The sequence below is a fragment of the Phocoena sinus genome, chromosome 1, assembly GCF_008692025.1.
Source record: "Phocoena sinus isolate mPhoSin1 chromosome 1, mPhoSin1.pri, whole genome shotgun sequence".
NCBI lineage: Eukaryota > Metazoa > Chordata > Mammalia > Artiodactyla > Phocoenidae > Phocoena > Phocoena sinus.
In genome coordinates, this window is record NC_045763.1 from 44,952,891 (window position 1) to 44,978,890 (window position 26,000).

General features: G+C 57.2%; 1 protein-coding gene across 8 annotated transcripts in view; it reads right to left on the reverse strand.

The window, feature by feature from the left end:
- LRP8 (LDL receptor related protein 8) overlaps positions 1-24,963 on the reverse strand; it is an 80,309-nt gene extending 55,346 nt beyond the window's left edge. For 7 of the 8 annotated variants that reach the window (XM_032636025.1, XM_032636002.1, XM_032635992.1 and 4 more), the window contains exons 1-2: positions 24,297-24,463; positions 23,397-23,516 (exon numbers count right to left, since the gene is read on the reverse strand). In XM_032636025.1, coding sequence (XP_032491916.1) covers positions 23,397-23,516; positions 24,297-24,402 — 226 coding nt within the window. In that variant the 5' untranslated portion in view covers positions 24,403-24,463. Of the gene's footprint in view, positions 1-23,396; positions 23,517-24,296 lie in introns of all 8 variants that reach the window. The other variant, XM_032636034.1, reaches the window with a different exon arrangement.
- Positions 24,964-26,000: the final 1,037 nt, after the last annotated feature.

Sequence of the window (26,000 nt, forward strand, 5' to 3'; positions counted from 1 at the left end):
ACGAGATGACTTTAACCAGCAGACAGGCTGGTAATGTGTTTCGGTGGGAAAAAGGAAGGAGAGCGGCGATTAATTCCAACTTGCTATGTGATAAAGGAAATTAAGGCATAATACAGAGGAGACAGCAGTTCTATTAACCTGTGTGGAATACCAATTACTCAGGCTTCTCAAAATTGCTGGAAATAGAGAGAAAACCCCTAAAGAGACTGTGATTGTGGCCTAGCGCTCATCTGGATTAGGCTGTTTGTTTGCCCTGGCACCCTAATAAAGGGAATGAGGGAAAATTCCACGTTTCCTGGGAGACGGCTCTGCCAGAGTGGGGGAGAAGAGGCAGGCCCACGTGCTGCCACTGGACCGCTTGGCGAGAGCTCATGGCGGAGGGGGTCCCGGCCCACTTAAGGAAGAGTTTGGTACAGTCGGGGTCCAGCACACACCCTTAGTCCTGCACTCTGGGAGGGACCCTGGGAGGGCCAAGCTTCTGATGACCCCTGTTCCCACTGAAAAGTCTCAAGTCTCTGCTTCTGGAAGCTGAAAGAATCAAGTGGGGCCTTCTGTGTGTGCCAAGTACCCTGCTAGGTGCTGGTAAGCCCTGCCATTAGGCAAGATCTTCAGAGGTGGCCGTGTCTCAGGTGCTGGTCCTGCTGGGCTGGCGCCCAGGGCTCTGGCCTGCACCGCCCACCTCTCTGCAGCCAGCCAAGGGACAGGCAGCGTGGGCAGAGTTAATGGCCAAGGGCCGCAGCTCGGTGCCTACGGCCAGGGCCCCAGCAGGACTTCTGTGAGGGCTCCCGGCCAGAGCTGGGCAGGAGGAGAGAGTTGTGGCCGTGGGAAGTGAGCTGAGAGACGGAGTGGGGCAGGTGCCCAGCAGAGCCTCACGCCCCACTGGCATCCTGGCCTAGACCCTTGCCACTTCTCAGAGCCCCTCTGACAGGGGGCTGTCACTCGGGCTCTGAGCCAGCATGGTTCATCCAGCAAATAGGTCCCACCACAGCCTGGCTGATAGGGAAGCTGCCTCTGAAACAGCCTGCTCCGTGAGCACGCCCACCACGCATGACAAGTCCATCCTCCTCGGCCTTTTCTTCAAGTGGATGTTTTCTCCCAGTACAGAGATTTGGAAGATGCTCGTCTGCAGCCCTCTGTGGCCCTCCTCCCACGAGGGGCAGGTTAAGGAAGCAGAGCTCACATCCTGGCTTGGCCCCTTACTAGCTGTGTGACCTCAGCCAGGTTACTTGACCTCTCGGAGCCTCTGTTTCCCTGATCTAAAATTGCGATGCTGCATCCTGACTTGCAGGGTAGCTGCTTATACGATGACACAGCAGTGCCCGACGTAGTGATGCAAGTTCCTCTCAACTTTTCTTTTTCGCTCTCCCACCCCCAGGCTCTGTACCTAGTAGGTCCTCAGGAAGTTTTTGTTACAATTATTAAAGGGCATCAGGAGGCCTGGCCATCGTCATCCTGGGCCTCCTGGTTCTTCCTAACATGGTTTCTCCGTGTATAAAAAAGGGGTGTTCCTTGGAGAAAAAGGTCCAGGTGGAATCATGGCCGGGCAGTCAGCTGGGCTCAAAGGACAAGCTATTTCAGAAGTGGTGTCGCCACTAATCCCCCCCGTGATCATAACCCTGAGTGGGGCAGAGTCAAGACTGGCCCACCTAGGGATACAGGCGGCGAGCTCCAGCCACCAGCACGCCCTGCCATCTCCACCCATGGACCCACAGACAGCCAGGGTCCTCTAAGGGGGCCTCTCCTCCATTCTTGGGTGTGGGCCCAAGCCCAGGGAGAGCTGCATGGGGGAGGGGAGGGGAGTGGAGCTGGAAGGTGCCCAGCGGCCCATTTCTGGGTGAATGGTTAGCCTGTCCAAGGTCAAGCCCCTGTGAGGCCAGGGTGTCTGGTGGGCACATCTTCCTCATTCTTTGGGGTTCTCCCATTCTACCGAAAAGTCTTCCATGAGCCCACATGGAATCTGAGGCCTGTTCTGGCCACAGCCTCATCCCCCCGTGTTCCTGTCACTCAACGACCCTTCCCCACCAGACTAGCAGCTCATTGGAGGCAGGATAAGATCTACATGGTGAGCACCAAGGGAATGCTTAGGAAATGGATGCTGGGTGAAGGAACGATGAATGAATAAATGAAAGAACACGTGCAATCTTGAGGCCTGGGTCTCTTCTACGTATACAGCACTTACAGCCCAAGATACAAACCATCTTGACCAGCCAGCATTCTGCATACACAGTAGAAACAACAATCATTGAAACAATGCTTTAAAAATCCTTCATTCATATGCATAACGAACTGGAGCTTCAGGGGATCCCAAGTTCTCTCCAGCTGGCTGGTACCCCCACCTCCCTCCCCGCAGGCACAGGAACCACCTCTCTGTTCTCCTTCTCCCTTTCCAAAGACACAGGACCAAGGAGAACAGAGCCAGGGGCCAGGAGGCCTGCATTCCGGTCCCAGCTGTACTCCTGAGCTGCTATGTGGCCTTGAGCAAGCCACTCACCCTCTGTGGACCTTAGTGTCACCACCCGTTGGAGAAGAGGTGGGTCCCACTGCTCTCTGAGCCCTGTTCCTGCTCTAGTTCATCATCACCAGCCACACGTGGGAGACTGGAGCTGGAAGACAGTAAGTGCCGGCACTCAGCACCCAGCCAGATAGCTCTGGGGAAAGGTTCACAGTCTGCAAGGCTGGGGAGCGCACCAGCCTCCGTCCAGGGCCCCACCTCCTACCTGCTCCTCAGGGAACCCTGGAGACACGTGGCCCTGATCATAGTGTGACAGCCGCCCCTGGGCCAGGCCCTCGTCTATCTACCACACCTTGAGGTTTACAAAGCCCTTTGCACGCATCTCCTTATTTAGTTCTTACAACACCCACGAGGCTCAGAAAGGGACAGGATGGGGCTTCCCTTGTGGCTCAGTGGTTAAGAATCCGCCTGCCAATGCAGGGGACACGGGTTCGAGCCCTGATCCGGGAAGATCCCACATGCCGCGGAGCGACTAAGCCCGTGCGCCGCAACTACTGAGCCCACGTGCCACAACTACTGAAGCCCACGTGCCTGGAACCCGTGCTCCGCAACAAGAGAAACCACTGCAATGAGAAGCCTGCACACCACAACGAAGAGTAGCCCCCGCTCGCCACAGCTAGAGAAAGCCCACGCACAGCAACGAAGACCCAACGCAGCCGAAAATTAATAAACTAATTGATGATAAAAAAAAAAAAAAAAGGGACAGGATGGGCCCAGGCAACACAGCAAGTCAGTGACCATCCATCGGCCCAGTGTTCTGCCCTGACTCCACCCTCCTCCACACAGTAAGAAGGATGCAGGATCTGCAGTGCAAGTCCTGACCTTGCCCCCTGAGCAACCCTGAGAAATGTGAGTGGTACCCTCTCAAGAACCTCTCTGAGCCTCCATGAAAATCCAACAGCATAAAAGAAGCCAAAGGTGTGAAAAGAGCACTGCACAGGGGGCCCCGGAGCCAGGGCTCCAGTCCTGGCCTCTCCACACACTGGCTCAGTGCTTGGGCAGGCCTGGGTTTCCCCATCTATCAAACAGGGGATGAGAATCCCACCCTGCCCGCCCCCTGCAGGCCTGCTGTACACTCACCAAACCTACCCCTGTCCCACCTGTGCACGGCCCACCTGCCCTTCTGTGAGCATCACCTCAGCCAGGAGGGGTGGAGAGGCTGCCCCCTCTCTGCACACAGCTCAGTTTGACTCACTGCCCCCCAAAGCCAGGCCTGGGCACAGAAGTGTGCTCAGGCAGGCATGCAGACCCTCGGGCGCAATGCACACAGCACATGCAGATGGGCACACATGCTCACAAACACCCTGCCCACTTGCACACTCAGATGTGCACCACATACCAAACACAGACACACACGCCATGCTGTGCACACCGCAGCACACGGGCCACACACTCACACATGCACACGTGGCTTCATATGGTGCTCACACGCTACAGACAGAAATGCATAGATTTTCCTGCCTCTCCTGTGACAGCCAGATGGTGGGATTCTCCCAGAGGGCTACCATTTAATGCTCTAATTAATTTTTTAAAAGTTCTATATACCCAGAGCCTGGGTTTGTTCCAAATGTCCCAGGCATGGCCCAATTCAAAACCAAGGAAGGAAGCAGACCTTAGGGGGAAGGACTGTGGGGCCGGAGAGGGAGAGGGGCTCCCACTGCCCGGGAGAGCCTGCATCCTCACCTAGAGGTCTGATACCTAGCCTAGTAATGGGGGTCCGGACTCAAGGGTCATCTGCCCAGATGTGGCCCTGATCCTGGTTCCAAGAGCACCCTATAACCCAGGCCAGGGAGAGACCCCTCGCAGCACCCCTGGCCGGGTTGTCTGGTCCTACCTGCACACTTCAGTTCCTCAGACTTCACTGCAGAGGAAGGTGTTTACAGACACCAGGGTGGGCTCTGGGGCTCACGTCCAGATCCCAACTCACCCTTTACGAGCCCTACTGTGTGACTCCAAGGCACTGTCAGAGGAAACAATGCACAGAGCCAGCGCAGTCTGCCGGGTGAGATGGATGAGGCGGGAAGACGACGGGCCAGCCCAGGGGGACTTGCAATGCTCCCTGCCTTCCCACTTACATGCCTCCAGTGAGGGGAAGCTCACTCTGTCTCCAGGCAGCCTGCTCTGAATGGACCAGAGCCCATCCTCACCCAGGTCCCCTGGTGAACCCCGGCCGTTCTCTGGGTTCCGGTCCCTGGTGGTCCAGGCTGGCAGGAACCATGCAGCAGTTGCCCTCCAGGCCTTTCCTCTGCCTTTCCCGGGGGCATGTTCTTTGCTGCTGAGTGTTTGGGAAATCGCAGCAATAAATTTACCGCCTCACTTATGAGTAATTTGCTGTCAGGAGCTCTGCCTAAGCAGAGGGCTGAATTAACGAGGCTTAATCAACATGAACGTTGTGACAGATTTCAACCAGTCGGGAAATCCCCCATCCTCGAAGTCCAGGCCCTCGCCTGCCACTCCCCAGCCCATGCGGGAGATGAGAGGCCCAGGGAGAGCACTCAGAGCCACTGATGGATGTGACCCGGGGCTGCCTCTTTCCCAGGATTAGGAGGGATTTGGGATCTGGGGGATGGAGGTTTGCAGATCAGCACAAGAAGCCGGGAGCCTTTGCAACACCAATTCCAAAGGAGTTTTCAGGCTAAGCCCTTCGTCCCTACCTGGCTCAGTGACAAATGCATGGGCCTCGGAGCCTGAGAGACCAGGGTTCGGATCTGCCACTCACATGCTGAGAGGCCTTGGGTGAGTCACCCTACCCCTCTGTGACTCACCATCCCCATCAGCGAAGGAACAAGACAAATCCCCCCTCACAGAGTTGTGAGAGGATTCCTGAGGTCATGCATGGAGAGCAAAGGTGCTCCGAGATCTTCATTTTCTCCCCCCGCCCCATCCTGAGCATAAGAACAAACATTATTGAGTGATTACCGTGCGCTGTGCTCATCATCCATCTCATTTAATCCTCCTCATAGTCCTTTGAGGAAGAAACTACCATAACCCCATTGTACAGATGAGAAAACCGAGGCACTCAGAGGGGAGCTAATTTGCCCAAGGTCACACAGTCAGCGGGGTGAGGGGACCACAGTCACCCATGACGCTCACTGAGAGCCCCTGGAAGAAAGAGCCAAGGCAAGGGGTGAGGCCAGGCAGTGGGGGCCATGCTGGGGTGGGCACGGGGCCTGGCAGTAATGTTAGTGGAATCAACCTGTGAATGATGGAGGAAGGGGAGAAGCAGGCCCTTGGGCAGCAGGTGTCTCATCAGAGAGGTATCTGTTTTTCAACCACTAAGACTTTATTAAGTTGACCCCCGAGGGCCCAGCTTGTGTCAGGCTCTGGGGAAGAGAAAAATGCAGTGGAAGGTGCACCCGCTGCTCTCAGGATTGGTCCCCCACTTCTACTCCCCTCGGCTTTCTCTCAGGGCACCCAGCCCAGCCCTGGCATGGGGCGGGAACACCATAATTTATCATTAATGATTGCCATTATTAACATTAATGTGAAGGACACCTCTGACCAGAACCAACTTTAAGGAGTAGCAGGAAGGAGGCCCAGCTCCCACCTGCCCATCCCAACACCTTGGGCCCCCAGCCATCACCCTGCACACCTTAGATCACCCAACAGGACAGGCCATGTTAAGGTCCTGGGGCTCCCCCTGGAGCACAACCAGGGGAACAGGAGGGGCTCTGGGCCCCAGGTCCCCAGGGCTCACCTGAGGGACACCCAGTTGGAGTCTTGGTGTCAAGGATGTGTCTGGGAACAGTGTAGGGAGGAGGGAGTGGACAGTGTGTGGTGCAGGGTCAGATCTACCTCCGGAGTATAACCCTCCTCAGCCCTGCCAAGCCCCACCCCTCCCCCCAAGTCCTGCCCCAGGAGGCCTTCCCCTCCCCGCAGCTCACCCCCCAACTTCCTGACTCAGACACTAGCCCCATGACCTTGGGGAAGCTTCTCATTACCTCTGCCTCATTTCTCTTCTCTGCACGATGAAGGATAAAAACAGTACCTATCTTATCAGGCTGACCTGAGGGTTGAGTGAGGTACCACCTGGCACTGAGTGGCAGCTCAATAAATGATGGCTATGCGGTTAGTGGAGACCAGCCCTGTCAGGTGCCACTGAGGAGCCAGGTGGGCTCGGGAGTTCTCTGGTCTCTACAGGGCAGCTCCAAGGCGGCAGGATTAGCCAGGGGGCTCTGTACAGCCCCTGTGACAGGCCTGGGACCCATAAGGCCTCTCAAAAAGAACTCTGTTTTTGGAAATAAAAAGAACTACCTTATAAAGAAGTGAGGTCTCCGTCCCAGGAGGTGTGCAAGCAAGAGATCCATCCATTCATTCAACAAGCATTCACTGGGCCCCTCCGCTGTGCTGGGCCCTGTGTTGGCCAACGGGAGTTGGGAAAGAGAGCATGAGACACAACCCTGCCTGGAGAAACCCACAATCTAAAAAAGCAAGAGCTACTGAAGTTGCCAAACTGACCCCCAGGCCAGGGCTGCCCACCCCTGTACACGTGTCAGAGCCTGGAGAAAAAGCAAGAGGCCCTTCGGCATGAAGGGGGCTTTGGGGAACACCCGGGGCGGCTCAGTGAATGCGCTCTGGCCCTGCAGACATGAGGTCAGGCCCCACCTGCTCTGAGCCCCTCGTGGCCCTGTGATCCCGACGGCCTCCTGGTGCCTATGCTCTCCTTGCCCTGGTCCACCTTGACCACAGCTCAGCATCAGCCTCCAGAGCCCCCATCCACCCCGAAACCCAGTCAGGGGGGTAGGAGGTGTCCTTGGAGGGAGGGCCCTGCTGGCAGCAGGGAGCAGAGGAGAGACGGGTGGCTGTCTGCCTGGACAGGGGCAAGGGCACGGCCAGTCCCAGGCAGGTGGCAGGCTCACCCCTTGGCCACTTTCCTGCCCCCCCAGCATCTACAACCCTGCCAACCACGGTTCCCGGGGAGCAGGCTCCAAGGAGGCCCAGCAGCCAGACCACCAGCTGCTGCCCCCTCCCCATACAAACACTAGCCACAAAGCACCCTCCCCCAGCTCTGCCCGCCTGCGGTGACAGCCTCTTGGCACCAACTCTCCCCTTCCCTCCATCTGTCAGGAATCGGTGCAGACAGACTGTGAGAACCACAAGAGGAAGTAGCGATGCTGCTTGGACCCCACCCCTCCCCCCTACCTCCCCAGCGCTCTCCCCCGCACCCCACGTCCTCTCTCTCCCCACTCCTCTCTGTGTCTTCCTTTCCCTTGCACCTGTCTCCTACTGATGAAGCCATTGACAAAGTTGGGAGTAGGCAGGGGAAGAGGACCAGCCAGTCAGTGACCCCCACTTACTGGTAATCACCACACACCACGGCCACAGCACAGCCACCCACCCATCAGTCTTCATCCTTTACGTTCTCCCAAACCATTAAGGAGTCGAAATCCTGTGCGACTGTGGGCTCAGTGTCCCCATCTGTACAACTGGTACAGCAAGTCCTGTTGAGCCCGCCTCCCAAGGGATACTAGGAGCCCAGAGGCGATACACGGGAAGGGCTCTGTAAACCACAGAGCCTTGTACAAGGCAAACGGCCTGTGTCCCCAGCTTCTTCCTATCTGATGTGGAAATAAAGGTCCTAGTGCCGCCCGCCTCCTGGGAGTAGCGAGGCCAGAATGGGACGTGAACAGACAGAAAAATGCCTTGAAGAATATAAAGGGCAGCAGGAACGCAAAGGCCGGGCTGTCGAGGTAATGACCCTCACTGTAGTGATGTGAGGTGAGCAGGGCAGAGCTGGGGAAACTGAGGCCCAGAGGGAGCCGTCACAGGGCTAGCTGTGTCAGAGGCAGGATCAGAACAAAGGCCAGGCCTCCTGGCCATGTCCACACCAGCACCCCAACAGGGATGCTCAGCCCTGGCTCCTCCAGACCTTCCAAGGGGGTCTATGTCTCTTTGAATTTTCCCAAAACGTGGGGAAGAAATCAGCTTTTTCCTTTCTTTAGAGTGAGCCCTGCCCAACTGGCAGCAGAACCCACAGGTAACGGGGGAAGACCTGTTGCAGAGCCGGGGGAGCAGCGACGGGGGTGGGCAGGGTGCAGGCCGGCGGGCTAAGTGTCCCATTGGACATGAGACTTTTCATTTTAAAACGGGGGCGGTTCCAAGCCGGGCACCCTGCGTCGGAGCAGGCGCTTGGTAATGCCAAAGTGCAGGCAAACATGGGGGTGGGTCTTTGCACCGAACGGGGAGCATAACCCCTTTCCCCCTTCATCCCGGCGAAGCTTGGCCCAAGGCCCCACAGGCCCCAGCGGGGAGGAAGTTCTGGTCTAGCTGCCGTCTCAGGGTCCTGTGAAGCCACGTCTGCCCCCAGCTGCAGCACAGATGTGCCCAAGGAAAAGGGGAAGGAGACATGGGTCCTCCACCCCTTTCACTGCCAAGGAAGCTTGAGGTTCGGAGAAGCCAACGGCCCAAGGTCACATACTGAGTTGGGCGGCCAAGGCCTGCTTTTCCATCTGCATATCCTCCTCAGGTCCCAGCAGGGCACTGGCACACAGGAGGCCTGCAGTGGATGCTGGAGCTCAGACTCGAAGGCTCCAGGCCACACAAGGCACTTCTCGGGGGCTCAGAGAAGCACCGTGTGCGAGCGGGCACGTGGCTCAGGAGGTGCAGCACGAGGAGCAGAAACACAGCCTGGGGCGGGAGCGGCGCTGGGCATGTGAAAAGCCAAAGAGCCCCACCCGCTCTCCTCCCTTCCCTGCTTCTCCGCAGGCCCTAGCCAGGTCCCCCTGCCCCATCCTCCTGAGGCCCGTGGTCTGGTGTGAACCACAGACTCTTAATCGGACCATCCTGACGCAGAGTGGCAAGGATGGAGATGGAAGGAAACACAGGGACGGGGGAGCCCAGAGGAGGCCCTGACTCAGCTGGGGTGTGAAGGCTCCCTGGAAATGGAGACTCTTAAAGCAAAGTGGGGTTGAACAGAGGAAGGGCCTTCCAGGCGGAGGGGCCCACACGTGAGAGCGTGACGATGCCCCTGTGACATCAAACACATGTGGGGTGCGGCTGGAGCACAGAGCCATGGGGTCTGGGGGGACAAGTGGATGGTGAGGTCTGCAGCAGGAGAGATGCCAGGTATGTGTTTGGGCGTTGAAGGGCCCTGAATGTTAGCAAGCAGACTATCCTGTGAGTGGGGGACGTCCCTGTAGGACGCTGAGCAAGGGCAGGAGAAAGCTCCACGTGTTTGAGAGCGCTTGGCGGCAGAGCGGAGAACGGACAGGAGGGAGGGAACAGGGGCGAGGCTGGTACTGCTGCCGTGGTCCGGGGAGGCTGAAGTGGGATGGGGAAAGGGCCTGGGCCGGCAAGTAGGAGGGGAGGATCAGGCCTTGGTGGCTGTTAGAGGTAAGGGAGACGGGGGCTGTGATGACTCCCAGGTTCCTAACCAAGGCCAGGACAGTGTCCATGCTGTGGACTGGTCTCAGGGCAGAAGAGGTCCATGCACAGCCCCCAGTGCCCGTGTGCCCAGCCACAGGTCATCGCGGGGTCTGGGCACTACCACCTTGCTGACCCGGAGACAAGCTGTCTGCAGAGGTGTCACCTTTACTGCTGGACATGGCACATCTGTCCTCAGCCCCCCACTTCCTTGGGAGGTAGGTCACGGTTACAGAAAGCAGCCAATGTTTACAGAAACATTGCTTTACAGAAAGCAGCCAAGAGCCCAGAGTGTGCAGCCCACCAGGCTCCAAGAAGTAGTGGCCAGAGAGGGGATAGGCCTTACCCAAGGCCACACAGCATGTCAGCTATCACAGGCCAGGAAGGGACACTGAGCAGGCTTGGAGTGAAGGCAGCGGGCAGTGTTTGTGAGCAGAGGTCCCAGAAACAGAGCTGGGACCTGGGTAGGGCAGAAGCGTCACAGGAGATAGATTTGAGATCGAAAGGAAGACAGATTTTGTAACAGGAAGGGCTATCCAGGGACAGAAAAAGCTATCAGGTTGCTCAGTGAGCTCCCTGTCCCTGGAGGTATGTAAGCAGACAATCGCCCCCTCCCCATCTCCAGCCCCTGGGGCTGCTGAGGGGATTCCGGCATTAGGATGGGGGTCGGGAGCCTGCTTTGGCCAAATGAAGATGCTGCTCCAGCCCCAAGAGCTACAGCTCACTCATTCATTCACTCAACACACATTCACCAAGGCTTGCTCTGTGCCAGGCCAGAGACATTGGGCACCAGGGGTAGGTGGAGAAGAACAAGAGAAACCTCATCTCTCAATCTTCCCCACCCCCATCCAGGGGGGTGAGGCCAAAGCTGGGCAGGGGGCAGAGGATGGAGGCCCTGGCTGCCCACACTCCATGTCACAGGTCTAAGGGGCTGGGCTCCCTTATCTTTCTGGGCACATTTGGAGCACGAGGCCAAGGGCTGGGCAGGATCAGACACAATGCAACCTCCTCCTGCATCCCACCCCTCCTGGAGGTCCCCAAGGCTCTGGGCTCATTTCCTAATGAGGTCCCTGTAAGGACTCTTCCTAATTAAATTAGGACAGTAAGTTATGGCCTGGGGCTGCAGGGGAAGAAGCAGGGACAAAGGTGACTTCTGGGGGTGCTCCCTGGCCCCTCCCAGCCCACCCAGCAGTGCAGCAGCCTGGCATGGGAGGGGATTCCTAAAGGACAGATGGGAGATGGAGGTTCAGAAAGAGGTCAAAATAAGTGGAGCAAATCTTGAATTGAGCACCAGTCACGTCCAGACACTATTCTTGGTGCTTTTCCTAAACAAACTCATATCATCGTCCAATCACCTAGAGGGTTAGGTGTTGATGGCTCCATTTTAGAGAGGAGACAAGTGCTCAGAGAGGTGAAGTAACTTGCCTAGGGTCCCACAGCTAGGAAGCAGTGAAGTATGGACTCGATCCCAGGCAGCCTAGTTAGAGGCCCTGCTGTTATCTGAGTCACAGTGGAGTTGCTCATGGATGAGGCAATGCGGAAGCAGTCAGATGTAGGGGACCTGGGGGGCTTCCCACCCCCAGGTCTATGGCTCCCACCTGGCCACACAGCAAGCAGAGGTTTGGAGTCAGACCTAGACAGGGGTCAGGGAATCTGAATTTCAAAAGGTGTCCAAAGTGACTCGCTCTCCTGATCCAATCCTCACAGGTGGGAAAACTGAGGCCCAGGGAGGAGCAGAGACTTGCCCAAGTCTCTCAGCAAGTCAGCGACAAGGTGAGGCTACCTGGCTCCTGGTGTGGTGAGGGTGAGGGCCTGCGGGGGGACTCGCTCATAATGGATCAACAGCGACAAGGGCTCAGGCCTCTGCTTCCAGGGGGAGAACTCAGCGCAGAATTTGCAAGTGTGGGAGAGGTCAAAGGCCAGGGAGAGGGAGGGCGAGGGGTCTGGGAGAAGGGGTGGCAGAGAGAACAGGGGCTCCAACCACATGGCTGGCAGACCTCTGTGGCCTGGTATGGCCCAGTTCCCGGTGTAGGAAGAACCGACTGGCTCTGTGAGACCCAGTGAGGCTTCAGGTACTGTACCCAGACCAGGAATTGCTCATAACCCGCGTGCACAGAGCAGGAGTCTGGGGTTCAGATTCGAGCGACTTGCCCCCGGCCTCCAACTAGGACGTGAAAGGACTGCAGTGGAAACCCCAGTCCAGCTGACACTGGGAGGCCATGTGTGTGCCTTGTCCGTGCACCTCCAAGAAGCAGGCAGCTGTGCAGATGGGGGGTGAAAAGAGGAGGAGACACGAGAGCATTACATATGCAGCATATTTAAAGCCTGGGGCTACGGGTATTAAAGAATTGGCCCAGTCAGACTCGGCAAAAAAAATAAACAGGCGGAAACCCCCGAGCAGATATAGGTGCTGCTAATTAACAGTTGGTTCCAGCTTTGCACATACGGTTTATGCCACATCCCCTGTGCGATGGGTTGGATTTCACAGCCCTTGCTCCCTGCTCTGGGCCTTCTGGGCCTCGGGGAACGGGGGCAGCTCCTTGGACCGCCACATCTGGGTCCTGGCCATGGCGGAGCTCCTGTGAACTCCGTGGTTCTCAGGGGAAAACAAAAGAATCCCAGGGAATTGGGGCTGAGAGGGGCCTGGAGATGCCCCACTCCCAATGAGCAGAGACCCAAGAGGGGCAGAGACCTGCCGATGGCCATTAGGTAAGGTAGGAGCAGGGGTGGAGCTGAGGTGGGCCTGGTCTCCAGGCCATGGCGTTTATATCAACCTCAGCCCTCTGCGTGGGGCGTGTGTGGGTGCAGACAGTGGGCTATAGGCTGAGGCTTGGAGGGGAGAGGCTGCCATGGCAGGGGGCAGGCTGGGAACAGAGATTGCTGGCACCTCTCCAGCTACAAATAATTCCCCGCCACAAACAGCCCAGTGGGGGGCTTTGGCTTTGCCTTGGCTGGGTGGCCTTGGCCAGCATGGGAGGAAGAGCGTCACCTTGTCCCTACAGCCTCTGTGCGTCCAGAACAGTCACCTCTCTCCTGGTGCACACCTGCTCTCTGAGCACGCACACTCCATGCACACGCACGTGTGCGGCTCTGAGAGTGATGGGGGCAGCAGATGGCAGCTCGGGGTCCAGGAAGTGGAGAGGGAGGGAGGGCGGGAAGAGCACTGGCATAAATATCCCTGGATTCACGCCACCAGGAAAGCCCACCCTTGGCCTCCAGCTATTCATACCAGCAGCTTAACCTGGGTCAACAGGCCCTTCCTGACTCTCATCAGCTGCCAACTCTCTGATGTTAAACTGGACCCACTGGTGAACCAAGGTCCCCTCTTAGATAACTAACTATGCCAGGCCCGGATGGTTAACCAGCTCTCCTTGGTTCTTTCTGTGTAACCAGCTCCCCTAGGCCACCCAGGATGCAGCCACCCTGGGGCCCCCGGTGCAGATGGCGGCGGATGAGATGATTCCTACAGTCCCTCCCGGCCCGAGAAACTGCTGTTCTCCCGGGCAGCCAAGTCCTCCCAACTGGCCAGTTGACCTACATCTCTCCTGCTGCTATTTCAGCAACTGCCTTCCTGTTATGTCCTTGGAGGAGGAGAAGGAAAGATGTTGACGGTCGCTTCCACTTGGTGGGGATCACAGTCTCGGGAAGGGGAAAGGGGGTGCTCATTTCAGGGCCAGGTCTGGGCAGAACACTTTACATCAGCCTGCACACCTCTGAGAGGTGGGCTCATCATTCCCATTTCAGAGACCAAGGATCTAAAGCTCAGAACATAAGACCCATACCAGGGACCCCGGCTAGTGGGTCACAGGGCTGGTGGCCTGACTCCATTTTTCTCCATCACTCCACTGCATCCAATGCAGTCACGGGTACAAGAAGAAGACAAAAGGGAAAGTGGCCCAAGGAACCTGGGTCTTAGGGCTGAGTTCTGGAAGTGGACCCTAAAGAGTCCAGCTACCCTCCATCTGCCTGCCTGGAATCTACCCACAAAGCCAGGTACACTCCCACCAACCCTCACCAGGCATTAAGGAGCTCGAGGGCCACAGGTCCCCCTCCCCCAGGCCAGGACTGGTCCTGAGCCCAGCTCCAGGGAGAAGAAATCTGCTCAGAGTGCAGGTTACAGGTCAGGTGGAGCAAGGATCAATGGGTAAAGGGGAGATGAAGTTCAGAGAGGGAGAGACCCTCACACAGGGTCACACAGCAAGTTAGGGGCAAGGGCAGAACAACTTGTATAAAGCTGTGGAGGAGACAGATTCTACAAATATCTTGAGAAAAATGAAGACCAATTATACTCCCTTCTGCTTTCTTTGGTGGGGGTGGGGAGTCCTTGGGGCCAGAACACAGTTGACCCTTCTCTTTGCTTTGTTTTGTGAGGCCTGGATCTGGCTACTTGGTCTGCCCCACAGGGCCAGGGTGAGGTCGCCCTGTGCTCAAGGAAGAGGGAGGTCCCGCGGGCCGCCAGCCTGGCTGGGAAGGGCCATTGCGGAGTCAGGGGGTGTTGTGAGAAAGGAAAACATCTCCTTGAGGGAGAGCGACAACGTGAGGATGAAAATGCACATGCTCAGCCATGCCTTCCCTAGGACTTCCTCTTAAGGGAAGAACCAGACAAATGCACAAAGGTGTAGTACTGGTATTCACCCCAGTACTGTGTAGAACAGGAAAAAAAAAAAAAATATATATATATATATATATATATATATATAAAACCAACTAAACACATGTCTATCAATAGGAGACTGTGTCATTAAGTTAGGGAAGATTCATGCAGTAGACTACTATCTAGCCCTTTAAAACGATAATACGTCCCTACTGTTACTGACACTGAAAGATGTGCATGATGTGGGGAGAAAACAACTGACATAACACAAGCTCGTTTTGCAAAAACACCCAAAAACCAAAAAAATCCCACAGAAACACACGTTTGTGCACACCAGCTCGCATGCAGAGAATGCAAGAACACCTCTGGGAGGACAGGCAGCTCCCACGGTGGTATAACCAAGGGGGACTCCTACCTTCCTCTTTTCCCTTTTCTGAATTGTCTGTGTGTTTTCTTTTCTTTAAATTACAAGTATGAAATTACCTTTATATAATCAGAAAAACTTACTTCCGTTGGAAAAACAAAGGAAATCAATTGAAGCGAGTTTCAGCTTCAGCACCACCAGTAACAGGCTGTGTGGCCCCAGAGGAGCCCCACGCCCTTGCTGAGCCTCACTTTCCTCATCAGGAAAATGGGGACGATAATGAACTCCTGCACCACCTTCCTCCCAGAGCAGCTGTGAGGCACAAACTGGAAGAGGCCATACTGTGGTTCGAATAGGCTGAGAGGGCCGGAAACTGAAATAGTCTCCAGAGCGGCTGCGGTAAGGTCCCTTGTGGCATCTCAAAGCCAGTGACCAAGGGAGGGCGGTGGTCACGTTCACCATTCCCGTGTACTCCCAGACTGGCTGACCTCGGAGAGGCTTTGGGCTGCCATATCCAAGGGGCAGTTGCGTGGAGGCCGTGAGGGGTCATAGGAACTGTGTGGACCTAGGAGCCCCATGGCCCTGCCTCTCTGGGTAACTCTCCTAGTTACTAGAGGGTGTTCCAAGGGGCCTGATAAAAATCTGCTTCCTCGCCCGCAAAGCAGCCGGCTTGTGGGCACCTGGCCTGGGCCCTGCCAGGGTCAGGGAGGTCAAACCAGGTGCAGGGGGATGGGGGAGCTCACAGGCAGGGCCCGCTCCTGAGCCACTGCAGCCGAGGGGCTATTCCTACGGCCTGTGACATACACCGGCTTGTAAGAGGAGCCATGGTGAGCACAACTGATGATCAAAGCTGCCACCTGGGGCCGCGCTCATGCCTGGGGGCACCCAGGGGCCAGAGCTGCTCAGGAGGGAGCCGGTACACCCACTGGCAGGGGCTGGCAAGGACGGATGCCTGGGGTACATAGAAAGGAAGGGCGGTCGCAGCACACCCCAGGCCACTCCCACTGTAGCTGTGACTGGGATGTGTGAACGTGTATCTCTTCCTTTCACCTGTGTCACAATGCAGCCGGACAGGCATGGCCCAGTCCTGCCTCTGACCCGTTGACCTGCCTGGGGCAAGTGACTTCACCTCTCAGAGCCTCGGCTCTTTCTCTGTGAAGTGCAGTGATGATACGTCCAGGCACCGGCTGAGGGAGGTGTTGCATGAGAAAGCCCCCAGCAGTGAGGATGCTCGTGAGCTCTTACTATAGTTAACAATATTATTTTAGATGAGTTCCCAGCGATCTGGGGGTGGGCAGCAGGCCCCAGCCAGGGGCAGTATGCACCTGCGGTCCCCGTGGGGAAGTCCCGAGCCCTTTCTGTACGCAGGAGCCAGTGCCCGCCTGCAGCCTGAGAACGCCTTGTTCCCTGGTCCAGCAGGGAAAGGAGGGGGGAAGGCAGGGTGGCAGCAGGTGGGAGTTGGGAGCGTACTGTTCTGACTCAGTCCCAACCCAGGAACTGAGGACACCCTAGTTCTGAGAATGGATCCCTGCTGACACCAGGAGCTGATGTCCAGCCACCAGGGCCTCGGTTTCACCTTCTGAAGCCTGGAGCTGGGAAGCTCCCAAGTTTGCAGTGTGAGCACTGAGAGGCCTGCGTGCCCAGGTCCTGTGTGACTATGGATGTCACTGGTGCCCTCGGGGCTTCAGGTGACCCAGCTCACAAGAGGGGGCCTGACTATGGTCCCTAAAGGATGCCCAGCTCCCTTCTCCAGCTTCAAGGGCCCCTCAGGGCCTTCTCAGAGGCCCCTGGGTCCCCTACATCTGACAGATATCAGCTTCTCACCCTCAAAAGTCGGTGACATTTCCTCAGTCCATTCATTCATGCACATACCATCCCTCAAATGCCTCGGCTCTGGGCCAGGCCCTGCGGTCTCCCACCACAGACACTCCCAGCAACCACGAGCTCCTACGATGGGCTATTACAAGGGTGCACAAAGCCATGGGCATCCAGACATAGGAGAGGCTAGATCACACCAGGAAGACAGGGAAGGCTTCATGGATGTGGTAATGAGCTGGGTTTTGAAGGATGGGTAGAAGCCAGGGAAGGACAATCCAAGCAGAAGAAAAGCATGTATGTATGAGACCTAGAGTCAGCGAATTGCATGGGGGTCAGAGAACCGAAGTCCACATTTTGGATGACTTGGGCTCTTGGCCTTTTCTGAGGAAGGATGGTAATATTGGAAATGACACTCCTTGAAGTCATCTGCATCAGTGACATATCACTGGGTCCTCAGTTTCCCTATCTGTACAATGGAAACAGTACTCACCACCCCACAGGCAATGGCCAAGGAAGGCCCTTGGAAACTGTGGAGGGTCACACTCATGGGGGGTGCTGGACAAGGGGGGCCTTATGTTGGGGCCCCATGTGGTCTCCAGAAAAGACAGTCCCTCCTAGACAGAAACCTGTAGTGCAGGAAGGCATCACTGGACACTGCAGCCCCTCACCCTCTTCTTCCATGTCCTCTGAGCCCCAGGCCCTCTGACCCCAACTGGGTAGACAAAGCTCAGAGAGGAAGACGCTAAGGAAGAGTCCAGGCTCCAGAGTGGACAGGCCTGGGCCAAATCCTGGCTCTAGCACTCAAACATCATGACATTGGCCAAGTCACTTCTCTTTGAGCCTCAGTTTCATCATCTTTAAAATGGGAATAATAAGAAAACAGCCCTCACAGGGTTGTGAGTAGTAACGTTAATGAATGCAGATTGTCCAACACGGTGCCAGGCATGGGGGTAAGTAGCCAGTATCTGTTAGTAGTAATTCCCTCAAGGGAGCTATTTATTTTGGAATCCCTCGTGCTCAGCACAAGGATAGCAGAGCAGACAACGTGGAGAAGACAGATCTGAGACCGAGGGGAGAACAGGGGCATGTTGTGGGAGCTCAGGGACTAGGGAGCAAGAGGACAAGAGGTCAGGGAAGGCCACCTGGGGGAGGTGGCGTCTCCACCAGGCCTTCAAAGACTGGGTGATCTGGGCATGCGGGCATTTGCAGAGCAGGTGTTACACTGCTGCTGAGATCCAGGGCCCCGAGGCCTGGCTGCCCAGCCCCCAGAGCAGGGCCCACACCCTCTCCTAGGCCCAGGACTGGCTTCATGGGGATAGCACTGGCCTGGGGGTCTGACCACAGACCCTGGGCCAGGAGATTTGCACTTGGTTACAGCCCTGAAGGGTGGCACAAATGAGCCTATACCCTCCTGCTCCATCAGCCCTCTGGGTCCTGTCGCTCCTCACCCTCTCCCTGGGGGCAACTCTCTGGTTTCACCTGCTGTTGCTACTTCCCTAAGGAGGGAAAACTGTCAAGTCAGCTGCCTGCAGACAACCAAGAGGACTAAGCCAACCAGCCCTGAGGCCTATTGCACTCGGAACCCCCAGCAGGCCTGAGAAAGCCCAGGGGGTTCCCAGAGGGGAACTCCGTCCCAGGAGAGCCCCCAGGAAGGCCCATGGGAAAGTCTTCAGCAAACACTCCCAAGGCCTGCTGGGGCCAGCCACAGAGACACAGACCTGGCCCTAGGGAAGGGAGAAGCTTAGGCCCTGTGGGGCAGAGCCACGGGGGCTGTAGGGCTTTCTCCCCATCCCAGGCACAGACAGGTCTGGAAACCAGCCTTGGGACAAGCAAACGGCCTGAGGGAAGTCTTCCTCTGCCCCTCCCAGGGCCCCGGCCACTCATTCACTGAGACCAACCAGGCCTGTTTGATTCATTTCTTCCCTCAGGCCCTCCTTGGGTACCTTCCTCCACTCCCAGGTCCATCTCAGGGCCAAATGGCCTTGGGACCACATCCACTGTGGCTGGGGAACCCTCTGGCTGAGGCATGCCTCAGCTGCGGGAGCCTTTGGATCTCGGGCTAAGCAAATACGGGCAGGAGAACCAGGGGGGTCCTGGCAGACAGGTATCTAGAGACCTCAGTGAAACTCCTCCTCCAGGAACAGACAGACCCACTGCCATTCATTGAACACTTACTGCTTACCAGGAACATTATCTCACTTAATCCTCATCACTGGGAGGGAGAGACTATTATCACCTCCAAGGCCATTCATCCAGAGGTCACAGTTGGGATAGAAAACCAGGAGTATCTGATTCAAGGCCACATTGAGTTATTCCAACACACATCTCTAAGTCCCCTCTTTCGACTCCTATATCTCAGCCCTGGGGAAAGAGGGGAGCAGGGAGGGCTTTCTGGAGGAGGTGATACCTGCACTGATGATTCTAAAATGACAAAAAGAAGGTAGCCAGGTGAGGGAGCAGAAAGTGTTCCACACAGATGGAATAGCACATGCAAAGGCCTAGCAGTAAGAAGCAGTAGAAAGGCCAGAATGTGACAGAAGTTTGGTGTCACAGGTTCATAGGAAGAGCAGGAAGGGGCTGGAGGGCAGTGGGGCAGCGGAAGCTGGTCACAGAGGGCCAGATGCAGAGGAGTCTAAGCTGACCCTATCCTATGGGTACATGGGAGCTTCGGGAGGACTCCGAATGGTGGAGCTGGTGGGTCAGATGAGGAAACCGAGGTTCAGAGAGAGCAGCACGATCTGTCAGATGACTCCATCCAATAAAGGACATGAAGCTGGGCCTCGTGTCAGGGGTGTGAGAATGGGCTAGGCCAGGCGGCACACTGAAGACCAGATGCGGGCTTGCAGCCCCAGCTGGGAGCTGTGGCCGAGCTTTAATTATTTACAAGGCTACTTCCCAGCAGGCCTCAGCACTCCTACAGCCTGGCCTTGCCAGCTAATGAACTCTCGGCCATGGGAGACCTTGCTGCGGCCACTCTTTATTAAAACTGGAACGGAGCGGTGATGGGGGCTGGGAGAACAGGGCAGCCTAAAGAAGCCTAAACAGGTAGAGGAAACTGAGCACACGACCGGTCCACCTGTCTAAGCAGTCCATCCACACGGAGAAGTGCAGAGTTCTTCCCAGAGCTGGAAGTGGAGTGCGGGGGTTGATGTCCCCTCAAGATGGGGAAACAGAGGCCTGGGAGGACTTGCCTGAGGTTGTCAGCTACTGCTTGATGCAGCACAAGTTCCATTAGTTGGGTGCCTGCATTCACACCCCAGCAGTTTCAGTTTCACTTAAAAATCATACACCCTTGTTACTTAACCCCTCTGTGCCTTTGTAAAATGAGGAAAATGCGGGTACTTCCAAGAGTCACCCCATTTTATAGACTCGAGGTGCACGTGGTGATACGTGTAGAATCTCAGCACAACTCCTGGTCCACAGCAAGTACTCAGTAAGTGTTCATTGTTGTCGCTGTTGCTACTCTGGGGGCAAAGTGCTGGCTGGAGACCAGAACCCACGTCTCTGCTCCCAGACACTAAGCAGCAACAGGAAACTGAGGCCAAGGCGCCAGCTGGCCTACGTGACCCAGGTGCAGCCAGGAACCCCACCCCTTCCCCTGGCCGGGCCACCCCTGGGCTTCCAGCCCCTTCCTCCACTTTGAAGGCCCTTTGAGCTGGGAACTGAAACCCCATGAGCCTTTCCCTTCCCCATCCCAGTCAGATCTGTGTCTCCAAAAGGCCAAGTCCCATCCGCTGCGGGTAAGCTTCCGCACTTAGAAGGTCTTACTTTGAGTTCCAGGTCCAGTCCTGAGGAGCTGTGTGAATTGGGGGGAGTCACTTCACCTGTCTGAACCCCAGTTCTTCCTCTATAATGTGGAGACTGCATCACCTATTTTTAAATGGTAAGCTCTGAGGAATGGCATTAGTTACTGTCTTTCAAGGCCTGCCTTAGCTGTCTCTTCCTCCAGAAAGCCTTCCTTGGTTTCCCCCACACACAAGCTCCCTCCCTCCAACCTCCATCAGCTCTCGGAATTCACAGTCTGCATTCTGGCTCCTTTAGGAGCCTGAACGCATTTTGCCCCACACAGACTTCACTTACAAATGGCAATCCCCATTTTGCAGGCCGAGAGGTATAGAGATGGGGTGATTCAGGCCCTCTCACAGGGTGGAATGGTTGGAGTGGTCAAATATAAGGCAAGGAGGATGGTTCCAAGAAATGCAGCTCGGGCAGGTGGCCCGGAATGGAGGGAACTCCCCAGATAGGGAAGGAAGGGGTGACAAAAGACCATTTTCCAACACCACGCCTCATACAGTCACCCAAAGCTCCCACCCCTTTCTTCAAGATTTCTCTTTGTGGCCCCTAGGGGTCCCTTTCTAAAGACCTTGGTGGTGTGGACACTCATCCATTCCCTTCTCTTCACCAGCCCCAGGTGAAGACTTTCTACGGGTATAACTGATGGTAGAGGAACAGCTACCCCGCATTTGGCAGATGAGGAGACAAGCCCAGAAAAGCCCAGAAAAGCCCAGTGTGGGGGACGGATACTTGACACCAACAGCAAAGCCCTCAACGACGGTTGCTTTTGTTCACTAACCCTCTGCCTGTGATTCCACCCCATCCATCTCAGAATGAAAGCTGGAGCCCAGAGTGGCCATCAGATTGGCCCTGGTCCCATCTGGGGTCGCCCAGCCACCCGCTACTTCACTCCTCCATCTTGCCCAGAGCCTCGATGGAGATGAAAAGCACCCGGATCACCCTCCTGGGTCCTTCTGCACCACACTCCCACCGGAGCACACAGTGCCCCTGAGCTAGGAGGCAGGTGGACACCCTGACCAAGTTCTGTCCCTCTCAGCTGTGTGACCTTAGGCAAATCACTCAACTTCTCTGAGCCAGAGTCCTTATCTACAAAGGGGGATGACAAGAAACACTTCTGCTCTTCACGGCCACCCCCCAACAAAACTGTTGTTATACAGAGCCAGGGAGATAAGGTAAAACCAGCCCAGAAATGCACAGTTTCCACTTCCTCGCCTCATCCTCAGCACTCCCCCTGTAAGGAAACCACAGAAGAACAACTCCGGGCGAGGAGACTCACTATCACATTTTACCCTGGCTCAGGCATTTTCAGAATTTCAATAGCATTGGGAAGTGGTTAGGGTCATAATTAGACTAAGAACTCTGGAGTCAGATGCTTAAATTGAAGGTCCTACTTAGCAGCTCAACAGCTGTGGAATAACTAACTTGATCTCTCAGTGCCTTGGGGCTTTTTTGTTTTGTGTTTTTTGGTTTGTTTTGGTGGATAAAATAGGACTGCTCTGAAGGTTACAGGGGCTTATGTAAGATGAGCACTTACCACAGTGGTTGGCACACAGCTAACAGTCAGCACATGGTAGTCGCATCACTTTCAATTACATTTCTAGAACTGGTCTTCAAAACCAGGGCAGGAATCATTAGCCCAAGTGGTCAGGAGAGGAAACTGAGACAGGAGGGAAAGATGCGCCCATGTCACACAGCCAAATCTGGGTTGGTCTGAGAATGAACCTGGGGGCTGACTAGCAAACCCCGAAAAACAACACTATAACTCAACAGACAATGCCTGCCCAGGTGGTCTCTCTACCCCTCTTGCCACTGCGTGGTGCTGTGGGCCTGTCCACCTGTTGCCCTCCTCCCACAGAACCTGCACTCCCTGGCCTGCGGGGTGAGCCTGTTCTCCAAAGTGTGCCAGTGCCTGGCATACAGCAGGTGCTCAGTGACGATGAATGAATGACTGCCCGCGTCTGTGTTTTTATAGGGTCCTGTTTATCTGTTCCTGGAACTATACTCCTTCCACTTGTGGCAACTGCTTGCTAACTCGCCTCAGGTCCCACAGACATCAGAAACCACGTGCACCTCACGAAACAACTTCCAAAGCAGTCGTGCCCAGGTGTACAAACACCACACTCAGCAAAGGCGGCCGGCCACCTGCACGTGGCCATGGGTTCATGCGCGGCCTTGGGATCCTCACCCCCCTTCCAGGAAACAAACTCATCCCTCTGGCCCCCTCCTTCCTGCTCTGCCCCATGACTCATGCCTCAGTCTAGCTGGCAGGAGAGCGCAGTCGGCCAACCAGGGTGGCACAAGAAAGGTCTTCACCATGACTAGGCAGAAAGGCAGCGGGCGCCAGCGCCCCGCCTGCACCTACTACCCAGGGGAGGAGCGGGGGTGTGGCCAAGGCGGGGCCAGGGCAGGGCCCCAACGCCAAGGGCGCCAGAAAACTGCACACCCAGCCGTTCCACGATTGGCCTGCTCCGGCCACAGGGACCTATGGGGTGGTCCTCGCACAGCCAATCAGGGGCCCCGGGGAGCCCATTCATTCACAAAACCCAGCAGGAAAAGGAGTGAGGCTAGGCCCAGAGTTGCCTGGAACTTTGAGACACGAGCGCGTTCCGTGGGGCCTAGGCAAGAGTCCCGGAGGGCCTGATCGCAGAAAGCTAGACGCTTGCAGGGACCGTCGCGTCGCCGCCCCACAGTTCCGGCCCAGCAACCCGGGCGTGGCGTGCCCTCCTCCCGGGCCGTGCTGCGCCAGGCTTCGCCCCCGGCTCCATCAGGACCTGCCGGCCCAGAACCCGTTGGGTCCCTAAGTGCCTGGAGGGAAGGGGCTCCCGGGAGGGTTCCCGGCTGCAGGCTCCGGCAGTAAAGGTCCAGGCAGGTGGCCCGGTGGCGGCTGCAGCCACGTGGACGCTGAGCAAGGAGTCCCCCACCTTTCCCTCCCTCCCCGGCCGGCCACTCACGGCAGTCATCCTCGTCGCTGTTGTCCGAGCAGTCGTCGTCCTCGTCGCATCTCCACACAGAGGGGATGCAGCGCTCGTTCCGGCACCGGAACTGGTCCTCTTCGCACTCCTTGACCGACCCTGCGCGGGGGAGAGGGGGCGTGAGCCGGATCCCCGGAACAAGCGATCCCGGCCGCGGGGAGGGGTCTACTGAGTGAAGGAGAGGGCCCGATGCTGAAGCCAACGACCTGGAGGCCTCTGGCACCCTCGATCAGGAAGGAGGGCAGGATGGTAAGGGTTCCGGGGTGACGGGCTGCTCTGTGGCAGGCTCACACAGTCGGTGTCCCACCACTTAGGTATGCCCCCCATTCAGAACACTCACCCGCACACACGGCCCTTAGTGAGAGATGCACGCAGACACAGCCCACAGGGAGCCCCTGAACACGCCGCGACACGCGCACTGGGCGCTGCGGGCACATCCGCCTCGCACGCAGCCCCTCTTTCTCTGCCACACGCAGGGGTCGCCGGAAACGCATTGTCAGGCGGGGTAGTCTCCGGGCTCCGCTCATCGCCGCCGCGGAGCGCGCGTGTCAAATTAACGCCAACGGCGAGAATCACACAGCCCTCCCGAAAGCATCAGTGATCACCCCCAGCAAAGTTCCCGGCCCGCCCGGCCCCCACGGCGCCCATCCCCCAAGAGCAGGTGCCGGAGGGCAGAGCCCACCACACAGGGAGCCGTGGGGGCGGGGGTCTAGGGCAAATTAAGGGAGAGCTGGGTCCCGAGGAGCATATCGCACCCGGGCGCCTCCCTGCCAGGCCCGGGCTCGGAGGCCCCGGCGCAACCCGCCCCCCGGCCGCCGGGCCGTGCTTTGTTGGCCGCTCCGGCGGCGCAAAGCCGGGCCGGGGAACGGCCGCACGCACCTTGGCCGCCGCGCAGTGGATCCGCCGCCGCCTCGAGATACTGGAGCTGCAGCAGCAGCAGCAGCAGCGCCAGCGGCCGGAGCGCGCCCCGTTCGGGGCGGCCCATGGCGGGCCCCGGGCTCCGGCCGCCGCTCCCCGCGCACCCCGTGCCGCCGCCGCGCCTCAGCCCTCCGACTCCTTGCCGCGGCGCCGGGGCTGCCGCTGCCCCCGCCGCCGCCGCCGCCGCTGCCGCCCGCCCCGGCTCCTCGGCTGCATTTCAAGCAGGTTCCGTGACGCTCGGCGGCGGGGCGGGCTCAGGCTGGGCGCGCGGCCCCAGGCCTGGGCTGCCTCAGCCTGCGCGCGCGCCCCCCCCCCCCGCCCCCCGCTGCCGCCTCCGCCCCACGCTCCTCCCGCTGCCGCCTCCTTTCCCTCCTCCCTCATGCCCTTGGTCCACTTCTCCCTAGGCCCGTGCTCGGTGACCCTGCTCAAGGCTCGCTGCGTGCTGGGCGTTGCAGACGCTGGGATGAGCCAGGCGAGGCCCCTACCCCCAGAGGTGGCAGACGGCCCAAGGGAAGTAGCACAGGCTGCCTGGAGGAGGTGACATGCTGATAGGTGGCTGAGGGAGGCCTAGGAGTGAACCTGGACGGGAGGGGAGATGATGTTCCCGGGTGCACAGGCCTGGGCATGTGCACACGGAGCAGGGATGGTAGTGGACAGGGATTGGGGTGCCAGGATTCGTGTGATCAGGGAGAAGCTGGGGGAGCAGGAATGAACCTCTGCACCCCTCCAAGACTCCAACCCAGATGTTACACGTCTGTGTAGCTGGTTAACATGCCTATGTTGCATTCTCATGTGAGAATTCCCACGGCCAAGGATGTGAGGCAGGTGGCTTGGGCCTGGCGCACAAACTTGATCCATTCATTCTCATTCAGTGTTCTGTTGGGCCAGGCAGAGGGGCAGACAATCAGGGGGAACTGCAGGGGCGACAGGGTAGTCCTTGCTGTGATGGAGAAGGGCAGAGACTGTGGGACCCCACAGAAGGGACGCTTCATCCCTGCTAATAGGGGACGCACACCCAGGGCTGCTGTCTGCTTCTGCTGGCATGAATAAGACCTCTCCCCTGGAAGGTCTCAGCGCCATCTCATCCATGCCAGGGTACAGGTGACTAGATTTTAGCTACCTGCTGGTAAGCAAGGCCCAACCAGCCCAGGCTTTTTGGACAATGAGTTTTGAGGGCACTGGCCACTAAAAGAGACAGACTGGAAGGTGGCTAGGCCCAGTGTAGGTCCACCCTCCCCTCCTCTCTTGCTGCCTCACATCCATGGCAGAGGGGCAGAAGAAGGGGCTTCAGGAGCTGTTAGTCTCAGGTCTGGAAGCCGCTCTGTCTCATCGGCAGTCCTGTTACTGAGCCTTGTTTCTTCCCACAGAGGGCAGCCCCTTAGCAATTCGGTCATCCAACAAGCACATCCCAGCTCTGCTCTGTGCCGACCCTGGGCCTAGGAGTGCCAAGGTGAATCAGACATGGTACCAGCTTGATTGGTGGGGAGACAGACTATCAACGGACAGACAACGAAATGCAAGCATGCTTTCAACAAAAACTTATGGAGCACCTCCTATGTGCCAGGCATTGCCCAGGGATACAGTGTAGAAATAAATGACATCCCTCTTTGCTCTCCTACATCTTACATCTTAGTTGGGAGAGACAGACACAAAAGCAAGAAAACA